The sequence below is a fragment of the Nuphar pumila genome, chromosome 12, assembly GCF_984573655.1.
Source record: "Nuphar pumila chromosome 12, dmNupPumi1.hap1.1, whole genome shotgun sequence".
In the NCBI taxonomy this organism is placed as follows: Eukaryota; Viridiplantae; Streptophyta; class Magnoliopsida; order Nymphaeales; family Nymphaeaceae; genus Nuphar; species Nuphar pumila.
The window spans coordinates 105,853,300-105,869,342 of record NC_143260.1 but is presented as its reverse complement, the minus strand read 5'-3'; the positions used below and the strand labels follow the sequence as shown (position 1 = coordinate 105,869,342).

The 16,043-nt window shown below is 37.3% G+C and overlaps 1 protein-coding gene across 4 annotated transcripts in view; it reads left to right on the top strand.

The window, feature by feature from the left end:
* The window catches only part of LOC149821471 (DNAJ heat shock N-terminal domain-containing protein), a 45,384-nt gene extending 34,996 nt beyond the window's left edge, over positions 1 to 10,388 (top strand). For all 4 annotated transcript variants that reach the window (XM_089983596.1, XM_089983599.1, XM_089983597.1 and 1 more), the window contains 5 exons: positions 7,923 to 7,976; positions 8,134 to 8,182; positions 9,428 to 9,522; positions 9,615 to 9,730; positions 9,803 to 10,388. In XM_089983596.1, coding sequence (XP_089839722.1) covers positions 7,923 to 7,976; positions 8,134 to 8,182; positions 9,428 to 9,522; positions 9,615 to 9,730; positions 9,803 to 10,148 — 660 coding nt within the window. In that variant the 3' untranslated portion in view covers positions 10,149 to 10,388. The remainder of the gene's footprint in view (positions 1 to 7,922; positions 7,977 to 8,133; positions 8,183 to 9,427; positions 9,523 to 9,614; positions 9,731 to 9,802) is intronic.
* Positions 10,389 to 16,043: the final 5,655 nt, after the last annotated feature.

Sequence of the window (16,043 nt, the reverse complement as noted above, 5' to 3'; positions counted from 1 at the left end):
TTAAGTGGAGAAGAGACTAGATTGTGAATAAATAAAACCAATCAAAATGTGTTGGCCGTCCCCTCTAAAAACGAGGATGAGGGAGCTTACGCTGTATCTAGACCGGGGAGCAATGTTAAACCTTATAAACCTCTCCACTTCAACAAGAATCAAGGAGGAAGAGAAAATAACGGACAATATGGAAGAAGAGACTACAGTAAAATCGTGTGTTATTTTTGTAAAGAACCAGGGCACATAAAATCCATCTGTCCCAAGTGGAAAAAGATGGTGGCAATGTCGACAACCTTCAGAGAGGAGACGTCGTCTACCTCCAACAATGCCAATCTATCTATAAATCAAATTATTGAAGCTCTTCAACCACTCCTCAAGGGATCTATTTTTGGAGCCGTTGCATCCTCTTTCTCTCCTCCAGGTAAAATTCTTTGGCTATTAGACTCAGGTGCATCCTTTCATATGACTCGAAATGCTTTTACACTAACCAATTATTCTAAAAACCTCTCACCATCCTTTGTCTCTACTGCGGATGGGGCTTCTCTTGAAATTAAAGGAATTGAAGATTTTGAAAAACAAGATTTTTTTGTTCCCAAAGTTAGATTTATTCCAAAATTAAATTTGAACTTGCTTTCCGTCTCTCAACTTTCGGATCATGGATGTGATATAAAATTCTCATCACATAAATGTTGGATACAGGTTCGCCAGTCCGGGAAGTTGATTGAAGAAGGCTTTAGGAAGGGTGACCTTTATTTTATGGAGTCTCTTTAAGTTCCAAAAACTTCTTTTTGTAACATTGCTCAACATAAAGATATAAATGTTTGGTATAAAGTTATAAACGCCTTGGGAATCCAAATATTGACAAGCTTTCTCATATTCATTTTGCTAAAACATTATGTAAAGAAAATTTCAGTTGTAATGATTGTATTCTGGGAAAAATGAGAAGCTTACCTTTTGGCTCAAGATCTATGTTTTCAACTAAGCCTTTTGAAATTGTGCATTCGGATATATGAGGACCCGCACCTGCAGTATCTAAGGGAGGGTTTTCATATTATGTTATTTATGTTGATGACTATTCAAGATACAGTTGGATATACTTTCTAAAACATAAGCATGAAGTCTTTTCCACTTTTAAGAATTTTCATGTAATGATAGAAACCCAATTCAATAGAAAGTTACAAATCTTTAGAACAGATTCGGGGGGTGAATTTCTCTCAAATGAATTTAAAGACTATATAGAGAGTAATGTGATCATTCGTCAAAGGTCTTACCCCAATACTCCTCAACAAAACGGCTTAGCCGAACGAAAACATAGACATATTATTGAAACTACAAGAACTACTTATTTCTCAAAAGATTCCAAAAACGATTTTGGGCCGAAGCTGCCCTGGCCTCTGTCTATCCTATAAATCGTCTTCCTTCTAAAAATTTAAGCCAAATATCTCCTTTTGAAGTTTTATATAAAAAAGAACCCAATTATAACAGATTACGAATCTTTGGTTGCAAATGTTTTGTTCTCACTGATAAAAATGATAATTTATCTCCTAACGTCATTCCCTATACTTTTCTTGGTTATTCAGAAACACAAAAAGGTTCTAGGTGTTATGACCTTCAAAATGATAAATTGTACGTCTCAAGGAACGTCACTTTTTTGGAAAATGAAAGTGGTTTTGAGAATTACTCAACCCTCCTCGATAATGCTGATTACTTCTTTTTATTTGAATTACTAAATAGGAATGAAGATTTCTTCAGTGATGATGAGATAAATAATGAGAATGTTGATAATGAAGCTCCCCTGTCTGTTCAACCAGTAGAAGAAGCTGTAAATGAACCAATTACATACTCACATAGAGATAGAAATACGTTTAGAAGTGTGATAGAAAGATATAGTGATTTTAGTGAGCCCTCTCAAGATAACAACTTACGAAGAACTGAAAGACCTAGGAGAAACCCTTTCAGATTTATATCCTATGAATCTTTTCCCCCAAAACATATGGCTTGCCTTAGTGCCATTCACTCATACGAAGAACCCAAAAACTTCGAAGAAGCTAAAGAAAGATTAGAATGAAGAGATGCAATGGATAATGAACTTTATGCTCTTAACAGAGTAAGACTTGGGAATTTCAAAATCCTCCTGAAGGAGAAAAGACAATAGGATGTAGATGGGTCTTTAAGTTTAAGACCAAGAGTGATGAAACTCTTGAAAGATATAAGGCCCGGCTGGTAGCTAAAGGTTATAGCCAGGAATATGGTATTGATTACGAAGAAACCTTTGCTCCTGTGACAAGAATGGTCATTGTAAGATGTTTGATCACTACTGCATCTATTAAAAAATAGAACATATATCAAATGGATGCTAAAAATGCCTCTCTGACTGGGGACCTAAACGAAGAAGTCTACATGGAGCCCCTCCTGGCATGGATATACCAAAGGGTAAAGTTTTTCGTCTTAGAAAAGCCTTGTATGGTTTAAAGCAAGCTTCAAAAGCTTGGTACGATCGATTTAATGAAGTAATGATTGAAACTGGATTTAATTCTTGTTATACTGACACTGCTCTCTTTGTCAAAAAGTCTGATGCAGGAATTATAATTTTGTTGTTATATGTTGATGATATGCTAATAATATGCAGTGATATTAAGAGAATCAAAATATCAAATCCACTCTAAAAGAAAGGTTTGAAATGTCAGACTTAGGGTATCTGACATACTTTTTGGGTATTGAGGTTGTTTACTCTCATAGAGGTTACTTTTTGTCTCAAACTAAACTGGCTTGCGAGATTCTTGACAGGTCTGGCATTACAGATGAAATGATTTGCGAGACTCCTGAAGTTGTGGGCTCAAAAATGAAGGGTGATGATGGGATTTCTTTGGAAAATCCTACTCCCTATCAGCAGCTTGTGGGATCACTTATGTATCTTAGTATCACACGGCCAGACATATCTTATGTCGTGCATACTGTGAGTCAATTTCAACATGCCCCCACTTCAGTTCATATGAGTGTTGTACTTCGTATTGTCAGATACATAAAGGGCACAATAAACAAGGGAGTATTTCTTTTCTCGTCTTCAAACTTAAAATTGATTGCATATACTGACTCTGATTGGGGAGGTGACCCAAATAACCGTCACTCCACCACTGGTTTTTTGTATTTTTTTAGGTGAATCATTGATCTCATGGAGATGCAAGAAACAACAGAAGGTGTCTCTTTCATTAACAAAAGCAAAATATCGAGCCATGACCTCCACGACTATGGAGATTGTGTGGATTCATCAATTGTTGAAGGATATGGGATTACTAATCCAAGAACTTACAAGAGTGCATTGTGATAATAAAAGTGCAATCTATATTGCTAAAAATCACACATTTCATGAGCGTACCAAGCACATTGAGATGGACTGCCACTATATTAAAGAAGCTTACTTGCAGAAAATCATAGACCTTCCTTATGTGACTTTAGAATACCAGTTGACAGACTTTTTCACAAAGGCGTTGTGTTCCTCCAGATTTCATTTTTTTCTTGGCAAACTTTTGGTCATCACGCTCTAAGTTTGAGGGGGGGTGTTATATATATATATATATATATATATATATATATATATATATATATATATATATATATATATGCCACAAGGGCATTTTTATCATTTTTCATTTTATGCATATTCACACTTGTGAATGTGCATGTAACCTTCATTTTTTTTTCTCTTTTTTCCTTTTTCTCTTTTCTTTTTTACCTTTTTGACTAAAAGTCAAAGGAGGGGGAGACGTTGGACCCCCCTCCAACGGTTAGATTTCTAACCGTTGGAGGGTCTCCAACATCTAGTAGGAGCCCCTCCTTTTGGTCTCCTCTTGTATTATAAATAGGGGTGTGTCCCCTCTAATTATTTTTATTCTTTTGGTAGCCTTTGTGCTCACCCTTGCTCAATAGATTCAATCTTTTGCATTTCAAGTGTTCTCTTTGTACCTTTGTGTACTTTTTATTCAAGTGTTCTTGGTGTGTCTTTGTACACATATCCCTTCATGGAGCTTGTGCTTGTAGTGCACATCTTTGAAGATATTTTTACAATACATACCCTTCATGAAAAACCAAACTTCTTTCGCTTTTCGGAATTTACCAATATTAGCATATACCTTAAGTTTGACATTGTTCATGAACCATGCAAGAATTTTTGCATGGTTGCTCTCCTAATTTTCCATTTGCTTATGATGATCCTCAATGGTCTTGATCAAGGTTGTTAAATGCAATGAGGTGAAGCGAGGCGTTGAGCCTATTATGAAGCGAGGTGTAAGCCTCGAGGCGTTGAAGCGTAAGCTTCATGATCAAAATAATAAAATATATAATATTAATAAAATAATGAAATTTTATTAAAACATAGATGATAAGAACGTTCATTTTTCACTTTAGCATCACAATAAAAATGCAATATGTTGACATAACGAACATTTTTAAATATCGTGCTTTTGGCATTATATCGGCATTTTTAAATATCGCTTTGTATGTGTGTTTCTAAAACACACATCGTCAAATTCGGCCCCAAACAAATCCCCCCCCAACCTCCCTTTCTTCCCCCGCAAGCTTCTTTCTCTCTCTCTGGTTCTCATTCCGATCGTCGACTCAATCTATCGTTGTTGCCCTAATTCGCATCTCCAATCAACGATGGACGCCGCTTCCTTGCTCTCCCGCTTGGAAAATCTCGAAATCAAAGGCCTTCGTCGGGACTTCACGGCCTTCTTTCAGCCTCTCCTGCAACACCAGAAGAAGAAGGGGAAGGCGACTGATTCTGAGACCGAGGATACGCAACTCTGCTCGCTCATCGTCTTCCTCGGAGTTGGAGATTGCAGAGCTTAGCAAAAATCGTAAGATTTTTAGTGTTTCGTGAGGCATATTTCCTTTTCTGGCATTATTTTTGAGTTTAACAAAGAATTTGCGTTATTTTTCTTTTTCGTTACGTAGGCAGAGCGCCTTCTATATCAGAACTCGCTCTTCGTCGTCCTCAGAGTTGGAGGTTGCATAGCTCAGCAAAAATCAGTATGATTTTTGGGGATTTTATACTGTCTCGTGAGGCAGATTTCCTTTTCTGGCGTTCTTTTTGAGTTTAGCAGAGAATTTGCATTATTTTTCTTTTTCGTTGCTGAGCTCTGCGTGGAGGCCGGGCCTGGTGACGTTGATGCTTACGCCTTATAAGCGAAGTGCGTCTCGACGCGAGGCGCACACTTCACCCATGTGAAGCGTGCCCTTCGAGACTCAAATGCTTCACTACAGCGCCTCAGTACCTTCAGCGTGCGCTTCGCCTCTGAGGCGTACGCTTCAAGTACTGAGGCGTTCGCCTCTCACAACACTAGTCTTGATACAAACATTTTCCTCTAGAGCTTTTTCTTGTCCTCCTTCTAGTTTAGTGAACTTGAGTTGAGGTTCGGAGATTGTGCCCATCACATAACCCCAAAGCTATTTTCCCTTAAGATTATTCTCTATGGCGGAGGCCCACATAATGTAGTTTTTGCCATTGAGTTTGAAGAAGAGGTCGATTTTGGTCTCCTTTGGTGAGGAGAGAGAGAAAATGAGAGAATGAGAGCACAAAGTTTTAGAAAACTATCACGAATATAAACATTTGATAGCAACCTTCCACAAGTCCAAGAGCACAATGGTTCTGATACCATGTAATGAAATACGCAGAAGCACAAATACCACCAAGGGCTTTACAAGATCACACTTACACACATGCACATGCACAAGTTCACTATGAAACTAAACAAAAGCCAATAAGGCAATAACAAGAGTGTAAAAATTTAGGATATTATTCATCAAATGCTTAACACAAGCATTAAAGAATAAGGGAGTTTTAACCCCTATTTATACACAAAGTGACTCAAGTAGGAGGGGCTGTTGGGAGCTCCCATAGGTCATATTTATGACCGTTGGGCACCCCCAACTCTTTGGGCCAATGCCCAAAGAGCCCCTAGTCTTTTGATAAAAGATAAAAAAAAGAAGAAAATAAAAATAAAAATACTAAAAACTATTATCCCTAGTAGATATTTTATTACAAAGGAAAAAGACCAAAATACCCCTGACTCAAACAGAAATTACAGATACATATGATTTAACATGCTGGTCAATTTATGGTATTGGATATGGGCATGTATCTCTTCTATGCATTTCTTTTTTTGGATTAAACACTTAAGGGTTTTTTCCTGAAGTTAGATGGAGATAAACAGTCTTTTTCCTTCTCTATGTTAATTGGGTCACTTTTTTCCCTGTGATTAGCTTCTTATTATTTTTTTTGAACCAATGTTTTTGTTTCCACTTTTGTGTTATTGTTGTGGAGAAGGCCCGGCTAGGTTGGCTTGGATGACCCATGGCTTGAGAAGCTCTATCCTCTTGCTCGGCCAAGGACTTGTGTACCAATACAAGGCTGTATTTTTGTAGGACCTCCCTAGAACGTGCTAGGCTTCTTGGAGCACGTGGTACAAGTGGGAAAAGGTTCAGCATTGCAAGGAAATGGCCCAAAAAGCAAACACAATTACAAGGCCAAAATGGGGTTGCGGCTAGCCTAATGGCTAGAGTGCAAGCTCAAATTCAAGGGAAACACAGCCCCTATTACAAACACTTTTACTGAGTGCAATTAGGCCCAAAAGTTGCCCATCTTCACTAGCTTTCCAACACACCTAAGAACGCCCAAAACACGTGGGGTTATTGAGATGCCGGCCTCCAAAGTCAGCCTCCCGCAGGCTGGGGAGGATCTGTGACTCCCCCTGAAGTTCCCTCCAATTTGTGCACACAGCTAGATGTGTTATGACATTAACCCTCTAAATGTGTTTGATGTCGTTTATTGTTCTAACTGCTTATATATACAGTATATGTTTGATTACAGTTTGCACTCATTCTTGTCAATATTCTTAACAAGGGCGTTTCAAGGGAATAACACAAGCTTTATAATCTTGGGAAAATCTAGAATTGAAAATATTTAGGAAATTATATTAAAAATGTTGTGAGAAGTTCAATTTCACAATGATATTAGTCAATTAATGAGGAATTGATGGTCTTTATCTTTCAAGAAATCATGTTAAAATCATAGACCTGCTGGGTTGTAGCTAAGTTCAATTTCACAATGATATTAGTCAATTAATGAGGAATTGATGGTCTTTATCTTTCAAGAAAGCATGTTACTTAAAATCATAGACCTGCTGGGTTGTAGCTTTATAATTTGACTTGTAATCATATACTTGCTGGTAAACTCTTCTTGAGGGTAAACATCATCTCTCTTGTTTTCGGTTTATATTTGTCAGTGACCAAATCATGCTCTACGGTACTTTCTCAATGGTTCCCTATAACCATCTAGGTGTGTTTTTGTAACACAAGGTAAGACATCATATGCTGCAATGCATGAGAAAAAATGTGTCAAAAATTTATTACATGATGGAGTCCAGGAAGCATCAATAATTACCTTTCAAGGGTTGCTCAAGTATATGGATTACTTGATGTAATACTAAAACTCAAAATTGATGTTGATATTCTTGCTAGTCACTTAAATGTGCATCTTAAAGCAAAGATACACGTATTCTCAGCAGGCATCAGTCCATAGGGCCCATAAAGAAGAGATGGTTGTGACATGATCTTGTGCACCTACGTAACTTGTGCTCGCTCGCATGCTCTGAATTTCCATTTCAAGCATGATGATTTATGGATATTTCATTGTAACTGCTACTAAATATGAGTTTCACTTTTAAACCCACAAGGTAATTAAACTTTTAGGTGTTCAATTATATGTATATGCCTTTATTTGTGTCTATTGTTTCATGTATTTGGTAACTATTTACTTTATGCTATCCAATTGTTTAATTCCAATAAAGTTCAAAACCAAATTTATCTGTTCTTAGTCATAAGCTTCATTCCTTCTATTCTGCAACTCTCTCTCACATTCTTTTCTCTTGCAGCGAAAAGTTGTTGATGAGGAAATCATGCATAAAGAAGAATTAGAAGAGTTTAAGGTGGGTCAAATTCTCTCTTGATGTTGTATTTAACCAATGCCTTTTTCAGTTTTGCTGGGCACATAATTTTGCTAATTAGATGAATCTGTTCATGTCAGGCTGGATTGCTTGTTATTCAGTTATCTGCAATTTGCTTAACTTTTTCTTGTGAATATAGGCAGAACTGGAAGCACATCGCGAAGCTGCTAAGTGGAGGCAAATGCGAGGTTAGTCACAAGTTTTATCATGGTCCTCTTTTTAGTTAATCTTTATGTGAAATATTGAGGGAGGCTTAAAACTCAGAACTACTAATGTGGATTATACTTGTAAATCATGGTATGACCCTTGTGAAATGTGGTATAAAAGTTTCATATGAGCGTTAAGAGGAATCTGTCACAGGGACACGCCCTTCAAGGGGTGAATCGTGCACCAGCACAATGCAACACGCATTCGGACACAGGATTAGGTGTGATGCGTGAAGGACACGGGCAACATCGTGTCTGACACGGTAGCACAATATATGAAATGTATCTAACACACAGACACGGTGTCCGACACATGTGACTGTCTGACACGAATGGCACGATGCCTGACACAAATGACATGATGTCTGATACGCTCAATAGTGTCCGACACGTATGACATGGTGTCCAACACGATAAAAAATATACTTAAAAATATATTTTTAAATTTTGATGGATAATATATATTATTATGTATAATTAAATAAATACATATATATATATATACGGTCGTGTCCCCAAATCCTAATCTTTGAAAATTGTCATATCGTACCAACCGAATCTGCATCGTATCCCGTACCCGGATCTTCATCCATGTCACAGAGAGGAATGTCTCCATCACTTATCAAGAGAGTAAATAAGTGGGTCCAAAGCTATTTATATGACTCCAATACAAATACATATATATATATATAGAGAGAGAGAGAGAGAGATTATTTACTCTTGTACAAGACAAAGAACACAAACAATAAAGAGACGAACTGTCTTATAAAGATTAAAGAGTAAAGAGTAAAGAGATGATGTCTCAAATGAATGTCATGTTTGTCATGATGTCTCTTAATGAATGTCATATGTGCATATGTTTGTCATAGTGTACATTTGTTAAGAAGTAATTTTTATTAGTAATTTACTCATTTTTTATATTTATTTTGATGCTTAGGGATGATTCTACAATGAGGAATCATCCTGCCACTGGTCCCTCATTGTCGTAGAGCTCCTGATCCAGCAACTAACCATGATAGACCTGCATGAAGGCTCATGTTTGCACACTTATTACCTAAATAAATGAATTATGTGATTTGGATTCTTATCTGATTTTAGTTATCCTCTCTTTTCTTGTCATAGATTTATATTTAAAACAGTTCTAAAGGTACTAAGATTTACTTTTTTGGTATCTGGACTTTTCGTTTCTGGACATCATGGAAATAATTGCTTACTACTACCCTACAGGTGAGCCTCTGCCGGGTGATGATGAGCTTCTCAACAGTGCAAAGCTACCGCCTAGACGGGATGAATGGATGACAACATTGCCACCTGAAAGGGCGGTAAGTACTAAGGATCTTCTCTACTTTGCTATTTCTTGATATGGCATCTTGGAAAGTAATGTCTTTGCATTCATCTTCAAATTCTTCCTCAGCCTGGACTAAGTATGCATTCAACAACCTCGTTCAGTAAAGGTGCAAAAGAAGGCCGTGGTGACACCAGTGTTTGGACAGACACTCCTGATGAAATGGCCCGAAAAGCAAGAATGAGGTTGTCCCTTCAGACCTTAAACATACTTCCTTCTTTCCTCCTTTTCTTCTTCTTGAACATGGTTCTGTGCAGAAATTCAGTGACATACAACACAACTGCCACACTTGCGGGTGATGAAACAACTACCGGAAAGAAACAAACTGATTCCACTTCAGAGCTGGTGGATGCATATAAAAGCTCTAAACGATCAAAATCGTTGTTGCAAAAGCACCAAGAAGCCGCAGGTAGTGGTTCTCAAAAAAAGCAAAATAAAGAGGCTGTTGATGAAGACTGGGTTGGTCAGCATCCTTGGAAGCCATGGAACCGTGAAACCGACTTGGCAGCTGGGCGACAGAAAGTACAGTTGGATCCCAAGAACATGGCACAGGGGCTCACATCCAGGTTTTCGTCTGGGTCCTTCCAGAGAAACTTCCTCTAGGCTCCTCTGCACTCAATGGAGATCCGTACTCTAATTTTCTATCCAAGCATAGATCTCAAGTCCTTTAGATTATTTGATCAGCTTTGATGTTTCATATGCGCTTTTGGCGAGCATTGTGCAACTCTGCCTATCCTTTAGTAGAGTTTGTGAACAGGAAGCTACAATAGATGCTGTTATGATTCAAAAAATCTAGAAATATCCAAGGTAAGTGAGAAGCCACAATCAATTTCTACAAGGAAAGATTCTATTTGGTTGGCATTGTAACCCACCAAACTTGTCTTTGTGAAAAGTGAATATTTTTTTTAAACAATTGTGGAAACCAAACTCAAAGATTCGAGGTTTCACAAATTTAATAAATATCAAACCATAAGAGATAGTACATCGAATCAATGAAGGAATAATCAACTTTATTAATCAATACAATGAATGTCATATAACATAGCCTCATCTTACGGTTCTGAAAAATATTTTTAAAGTACATGATAAGAAACAAAGTTTTTTGTACGATTTTTTCTAAAGATTCAAATAGAAAAAAAAAGGTATAAACCAAATTCATGTATAAATTTAAGAGTAATATAACAATAATTTCATAATCACATTTAAAACAAATATCATATCGTAACAATTTTTATATGAGACAGGATAAGCATGAATGCATAAATGCATAACAGTAAAGATACATGATTTAATGCACAAATAACTTATTAAGTTATTATAAGAGTTTTGACCTTATTAAATGCACATAATTTTTAATTTTCACTTTTCTTAAAACCACAGATACTTCAAACGAGCACAACAATTCAAGTTATGTTCTTTGTTATAGCTTAATACACAATTTATATTTTATTATTAGGTTTCATACTTGTTTCTCGATCGATATCAAGAATCATCATTATCCATCAGAACATTAGAAATCAACATCTAATGTCGAGATATCAAAAAAATCAACAATCACTGACATCACTTTTTTGGTATACTAATAACAACAGTTGTGTCAACACCACCAACCCTAGGCAAAGTGGTTGAAATTTCTTTAAAATCGTGGTCAAAAAGTGAATCACCACATTGGGTTAAATGGCACAATCGCATACGAAGTTTTAGTACCATCACGGTTTCTACAAAATCGTCATCCAAGATTTTCACACTGTGAAAGGGACATTATAGATGAAAATTAATTACACTATTTATCTATTTTAATTTTTTAACAAATTCAAGTTTTTTACACACGAACCGTTTTACAAATCAATATGCAAAACTCAACTCGGACCCTGGCTCGTCACATTTTAATAGTGCAGTAATTTTGAAAAGCCAATAATTCCATCAATAAATTTTGCAAAACAGAATTTCAGCAGGCCTAATCGGCCTGCACTAACACTGCATGTGGGTCGTCTGATCTAGACTAAATCTATCGACACACAAACAGTCGGCAAACCTATCCAGATTTGTTAACACATGTTGCTGATCCACATGCGCAACTTGACATGCAAAAGGCTACCAACATAACTGAATACATAATTTTTTTTCAGAAACGATGCTTAAAAAGAAATAAACTCATCACACATAAGTTAATATGCACGTAATCAGGTATATGATCAAAAGGGTCGACCAAGCAATATATATAGCATGAATGTCCAACAGAAAGAAAATCGGCAAGCATGTCTATTTAACTATATAAATATTAAAAAGAATCATCAGTATAAAGTTTCATGCATGTCTTAAATATATCGATAAAACCAACTAAATTTATTGCATAAACATACTTTGGATGCATGAATCATGAACATGGCAATATGCATGTACAAAATAAATAAAATCGATGGGTCTGAATATATATTTACATATATATTTTCAGACACATGAATTAGGAAAATTGACACATATATGAAAAATGATATAAATATATTAACCTACTAAAATCAACAATATATATACCTAAACATATGTTATTTTGCAACAAGATTTTCCTTTATTACTCAAACTCATCTATGAATCAAATGTTTACCTATTCCTTCCTGTAAAAACTTAGAGAGAAACTCGTATCTTAGTTTTGAACCAAAAAATAGACTGACAAAACATCGGATATTGGGTGAAAATGACAGATTGATTCTTGCTTCATCTTCTTCTTTCTTTCTTTTTCTTTCTTTTTCTTTCTTTCTTTTTCTTTCTTTCTTTTCTCTCTCTCTCTCTCTCTCTCCCACAAGTTGGGCTCCCTCTCTCTCTAGAATATCTATCATAGAGAGGGGGAAATCTAGCCCCCTTATTATTCTTTCTAGATTTTTTTTATTCTTTTTTTTTTAATCTTTAAAAAGAATCCTCTAGAGGGTGACGCCCCCTCTAGAGTCTTATCCTTTAGAGGATAGAGTTCTATCAAATTTAGAACTCTATCTCTCTCCAACTTCTCCTATTTGTCCTCTTATTATCTTTTTTTTATTAATTAAGTAATTAGAAGTCTATCTAGAGGGTGACGTCCCCTCTAGAACACCTTTTTGGGTAGAGTACTACTCCATGTAGAACTCCACCTTATCCAATAAATAAAATTTTGAAATTTAATTAATTAATAATTTAATATTTAATTATTAAATATTTAATATTTTTTAGAATAATCCAGAGGGTGTCACCCCCCTCTATAAGTCCTCTTATAGCATAATTCTCTCTCAATTTAACTTTTAAATTGATTTTAAAGCTTTAAATTGGTTACTCTTGGATTTTGGATTTGAATCTGGATCTAAGATTCAAATCATTATCTAAAATCCATATGGATCTCAACCTGGACCAAATCATAGTTAATATGGGTCTTGAATTGGGTCTAAATTTGTATCAACTCGGATCAAACGGATCATATCTGATCCAATCCATAAATGATAAAAATAGAGGCGGGTGGTTTTTGAAAAATGCAATTTTGGGTCAACTGTGACCCAATTTCAAAAAACAAAATACTAATGTTTTCAGAATTATAAAACGCATCTAACGATATACTTATCTGATTTTTTCTTCAAAAATTTGCCTGAATTTAACCAAAATTTTGCTCGAATTTTGCTCAAATTTAGAGGTTAAAAATGAAAAGTTTTACAAATATTAATCATCTCATTTTGGTCTTGTCAGTGGGTCCTAGGCTACGCCCAGACCCAGCTGGCATCACCTATTCATAAAATACTTAGTTAAAATTTTATAATTTTTTAATTTAAAACTCATGTAAAAATACACGACATTACATCCCTACCCCCTTAAAAGAATTTTGTTCACAAAATTAAAATATACTGAATAAATGTGGGTAGTGGTCACACATATCGGCCTCGGGCTTCCAGGTGCACTCGTCTAGTCTGTGATGCTGCCAACACACCTTCACGAACGAGATTGTCCTACTATGAGTGTCATCTCCTGGCGATCCACAATCTCCACCGATCTCTCCTCTGTTGTTAAGTCAGGTTGTACCTTGATCGCCTCATAGTGGATCACGTGTGAGGTGTCAGACACATACTTCCTCAACATCAAGATGTGGAAGACGTGAATCTGGAAAAACTGAGGTACAAGGACTACACGGTAAGCTAACTCACCAACACATTTGAGGATCTCAAAAGGTCCAACATATCGAGCGCTCAACTTTCTTTTCTTCTCGAACCAGAACACACTTTTTGTAGGCGAGATTCGAACAAACACGTGAGTGCCCATGGCAAAACTAAGCTCCCTACGTTGTTGATCAACGTAGTTCTTCTGCCTACTCTGTACCATAACCAATCTATGTCGAATCAACCACACTTGGTCTCAATAGTGTTGAATGGCCTCTGGAGACTCCACTGCTGTCACTCCAACCTCATCTCAGCACATCAGAGATTTGCATGGTCTATCATACAAAGCTTCATAAGGGGCCATACCAATACTGGCATGGTAAATGTTGTTGTACGAGAACTCTGTAAGTTTCACATGCCTATCCCACTCTCCTGCCCAATCCAGTGCACATGCTCTAAGCATATCTTTAAGCGTCAGTATTGTGCGCTCTATCTGCCCGTCAGTTTGTGGGTGAAATGTCATGCTAAACTTTAATGTGGTACTAAGGGCCTTTTGTAATTGATGCTATAAATGAGACGTGAAGCAAGGATCTCGGTCTAACATGATCGAACATGGTACCCCATGAAGTCGGATAATCTCATCCATATACAAATCTGCTAAGCTCTCCAGACTCTGAGTGACCCTGACCGGCAGAAAATGGGCACTCTTTGTCAACCAGTCGACAACCACCCAGATGACATCGTGGTGATGACGAGTCCTCAACAAACCCACAATGAAATCCATCGAGATGTTATTCTACTTCCACTCTGGAATATCCAACGATTGAAGAAGTCTACTCGGTCTTTGATGCTCAACCTTCACCTGCTGGCAGGTGAGACACCGGGACACAAACTCCACAATATCCTGCTTTATCCCGTTCCACCAATAAGTTTGTTGAAGATCCTCAAACATCTTGGTAGAACTAGGGTGAACAGAATACCTAAACCTGTGGGCCTCACTCGTTGGCTCCTCTCGCAGTGCTTTTGGAACCTACCATATGTCTCTAAGCATGATGGTCCCATCCTCCTCACGATAAAATTGTGTTTCAGGCTTCTGGGCATTCACGCATAACCTCTTAAAATCTGGATGGATCGACTAAAGCTCCTTGATACAATCTATGATCTCAAACTGTCACCTGACAAATTCCTCTATCAAGTCCCAACTGCACCCGATCAAGCTAACTGTCGTGACAGATGTCTTTCTACTGAGTGTGTCTATCACTACAAATGCCTTATCAGGGTGATAGACGATGAAGAACTTAAAGTCCTTAAGGAACTCCAACCACCTGTGCTGCCTTAAATTCAAAACACGTTGCGTGAAAATGTACTTAAGGTTCTTGTGATAAAAAAGGACCTCGAATTGTTCCCCATACAGGTAGTGACACCAGATCTTCAGCGTGAAGACAACAACCGCCAACTCTAAGTCGCGTATGGGGTAGTTTTTCTCTTGCACCTTCAGCTGCCGAGAAACGTACGCGATGACCTTCCCATGTTGCATCAAGACACAACCCAGTCTGGTCTCTGAAGCATCGATGTACACTACAAACCTGCCCATCCCAAAAAGCAAAGACAACACTGAGGCTGAGGTCAATCTCTTCTTCAGCTCTTGGAAGCTCTCCTCGTACCAAGGTGACCAGACAAACTTCACCCCTTTCTGCAACAACCAAGTCATAGGAGCAGCTATACACGAGAAGTCATGTATGAATCGACGATAGTAGCCCTCCAATCCTAAGAAACTCCTAATCTCTGAAACCGTGTTCGACTGCTGCCAAGACAACATTGCCTCCCCTTAGCTGGATCAACCTCCACGCCCTTCTCTAAGATCACGTGGTCGAGGAACATCGCCCTCTTAAGCCAAAACTCACACTTCGAAAACTTAGCATACAACTTATGTTCTCTTAATGTCTGCAACACAATCTGCAGATGCTCATCTACGCTGTCATAATAGATCAAAATGTCATTGATAAGTACAATGACAAATGAATCCAGCCACAAACTAAAAACCTAATTCATTAGATCCATAAATGTTGCAAGAGCCTGTATCTAAACCCGAACATAGACTTCGGAACATTCTCTATCCTGATCCGCAACTGATGGTACCTGAAATGAAGATCGATCTTAGAGAACACATTTGCCTTATACAATTGGTCAAACAAATCATCAATCCTATGCAAATGGTACTTGTTATTCACAGTTACCTGACTCAGTATGTGGTAGTCTATGCAGAGCCGTATAGACCCCATCCTTCTTGATAAAGCGAACATGTGCACCTCAAGGAGACACACTCAGACTGATAAAACTCCTGTGAAGAAATTTCTGTAGCTGCTTCTTCAGCTCAACCAACTCTGCA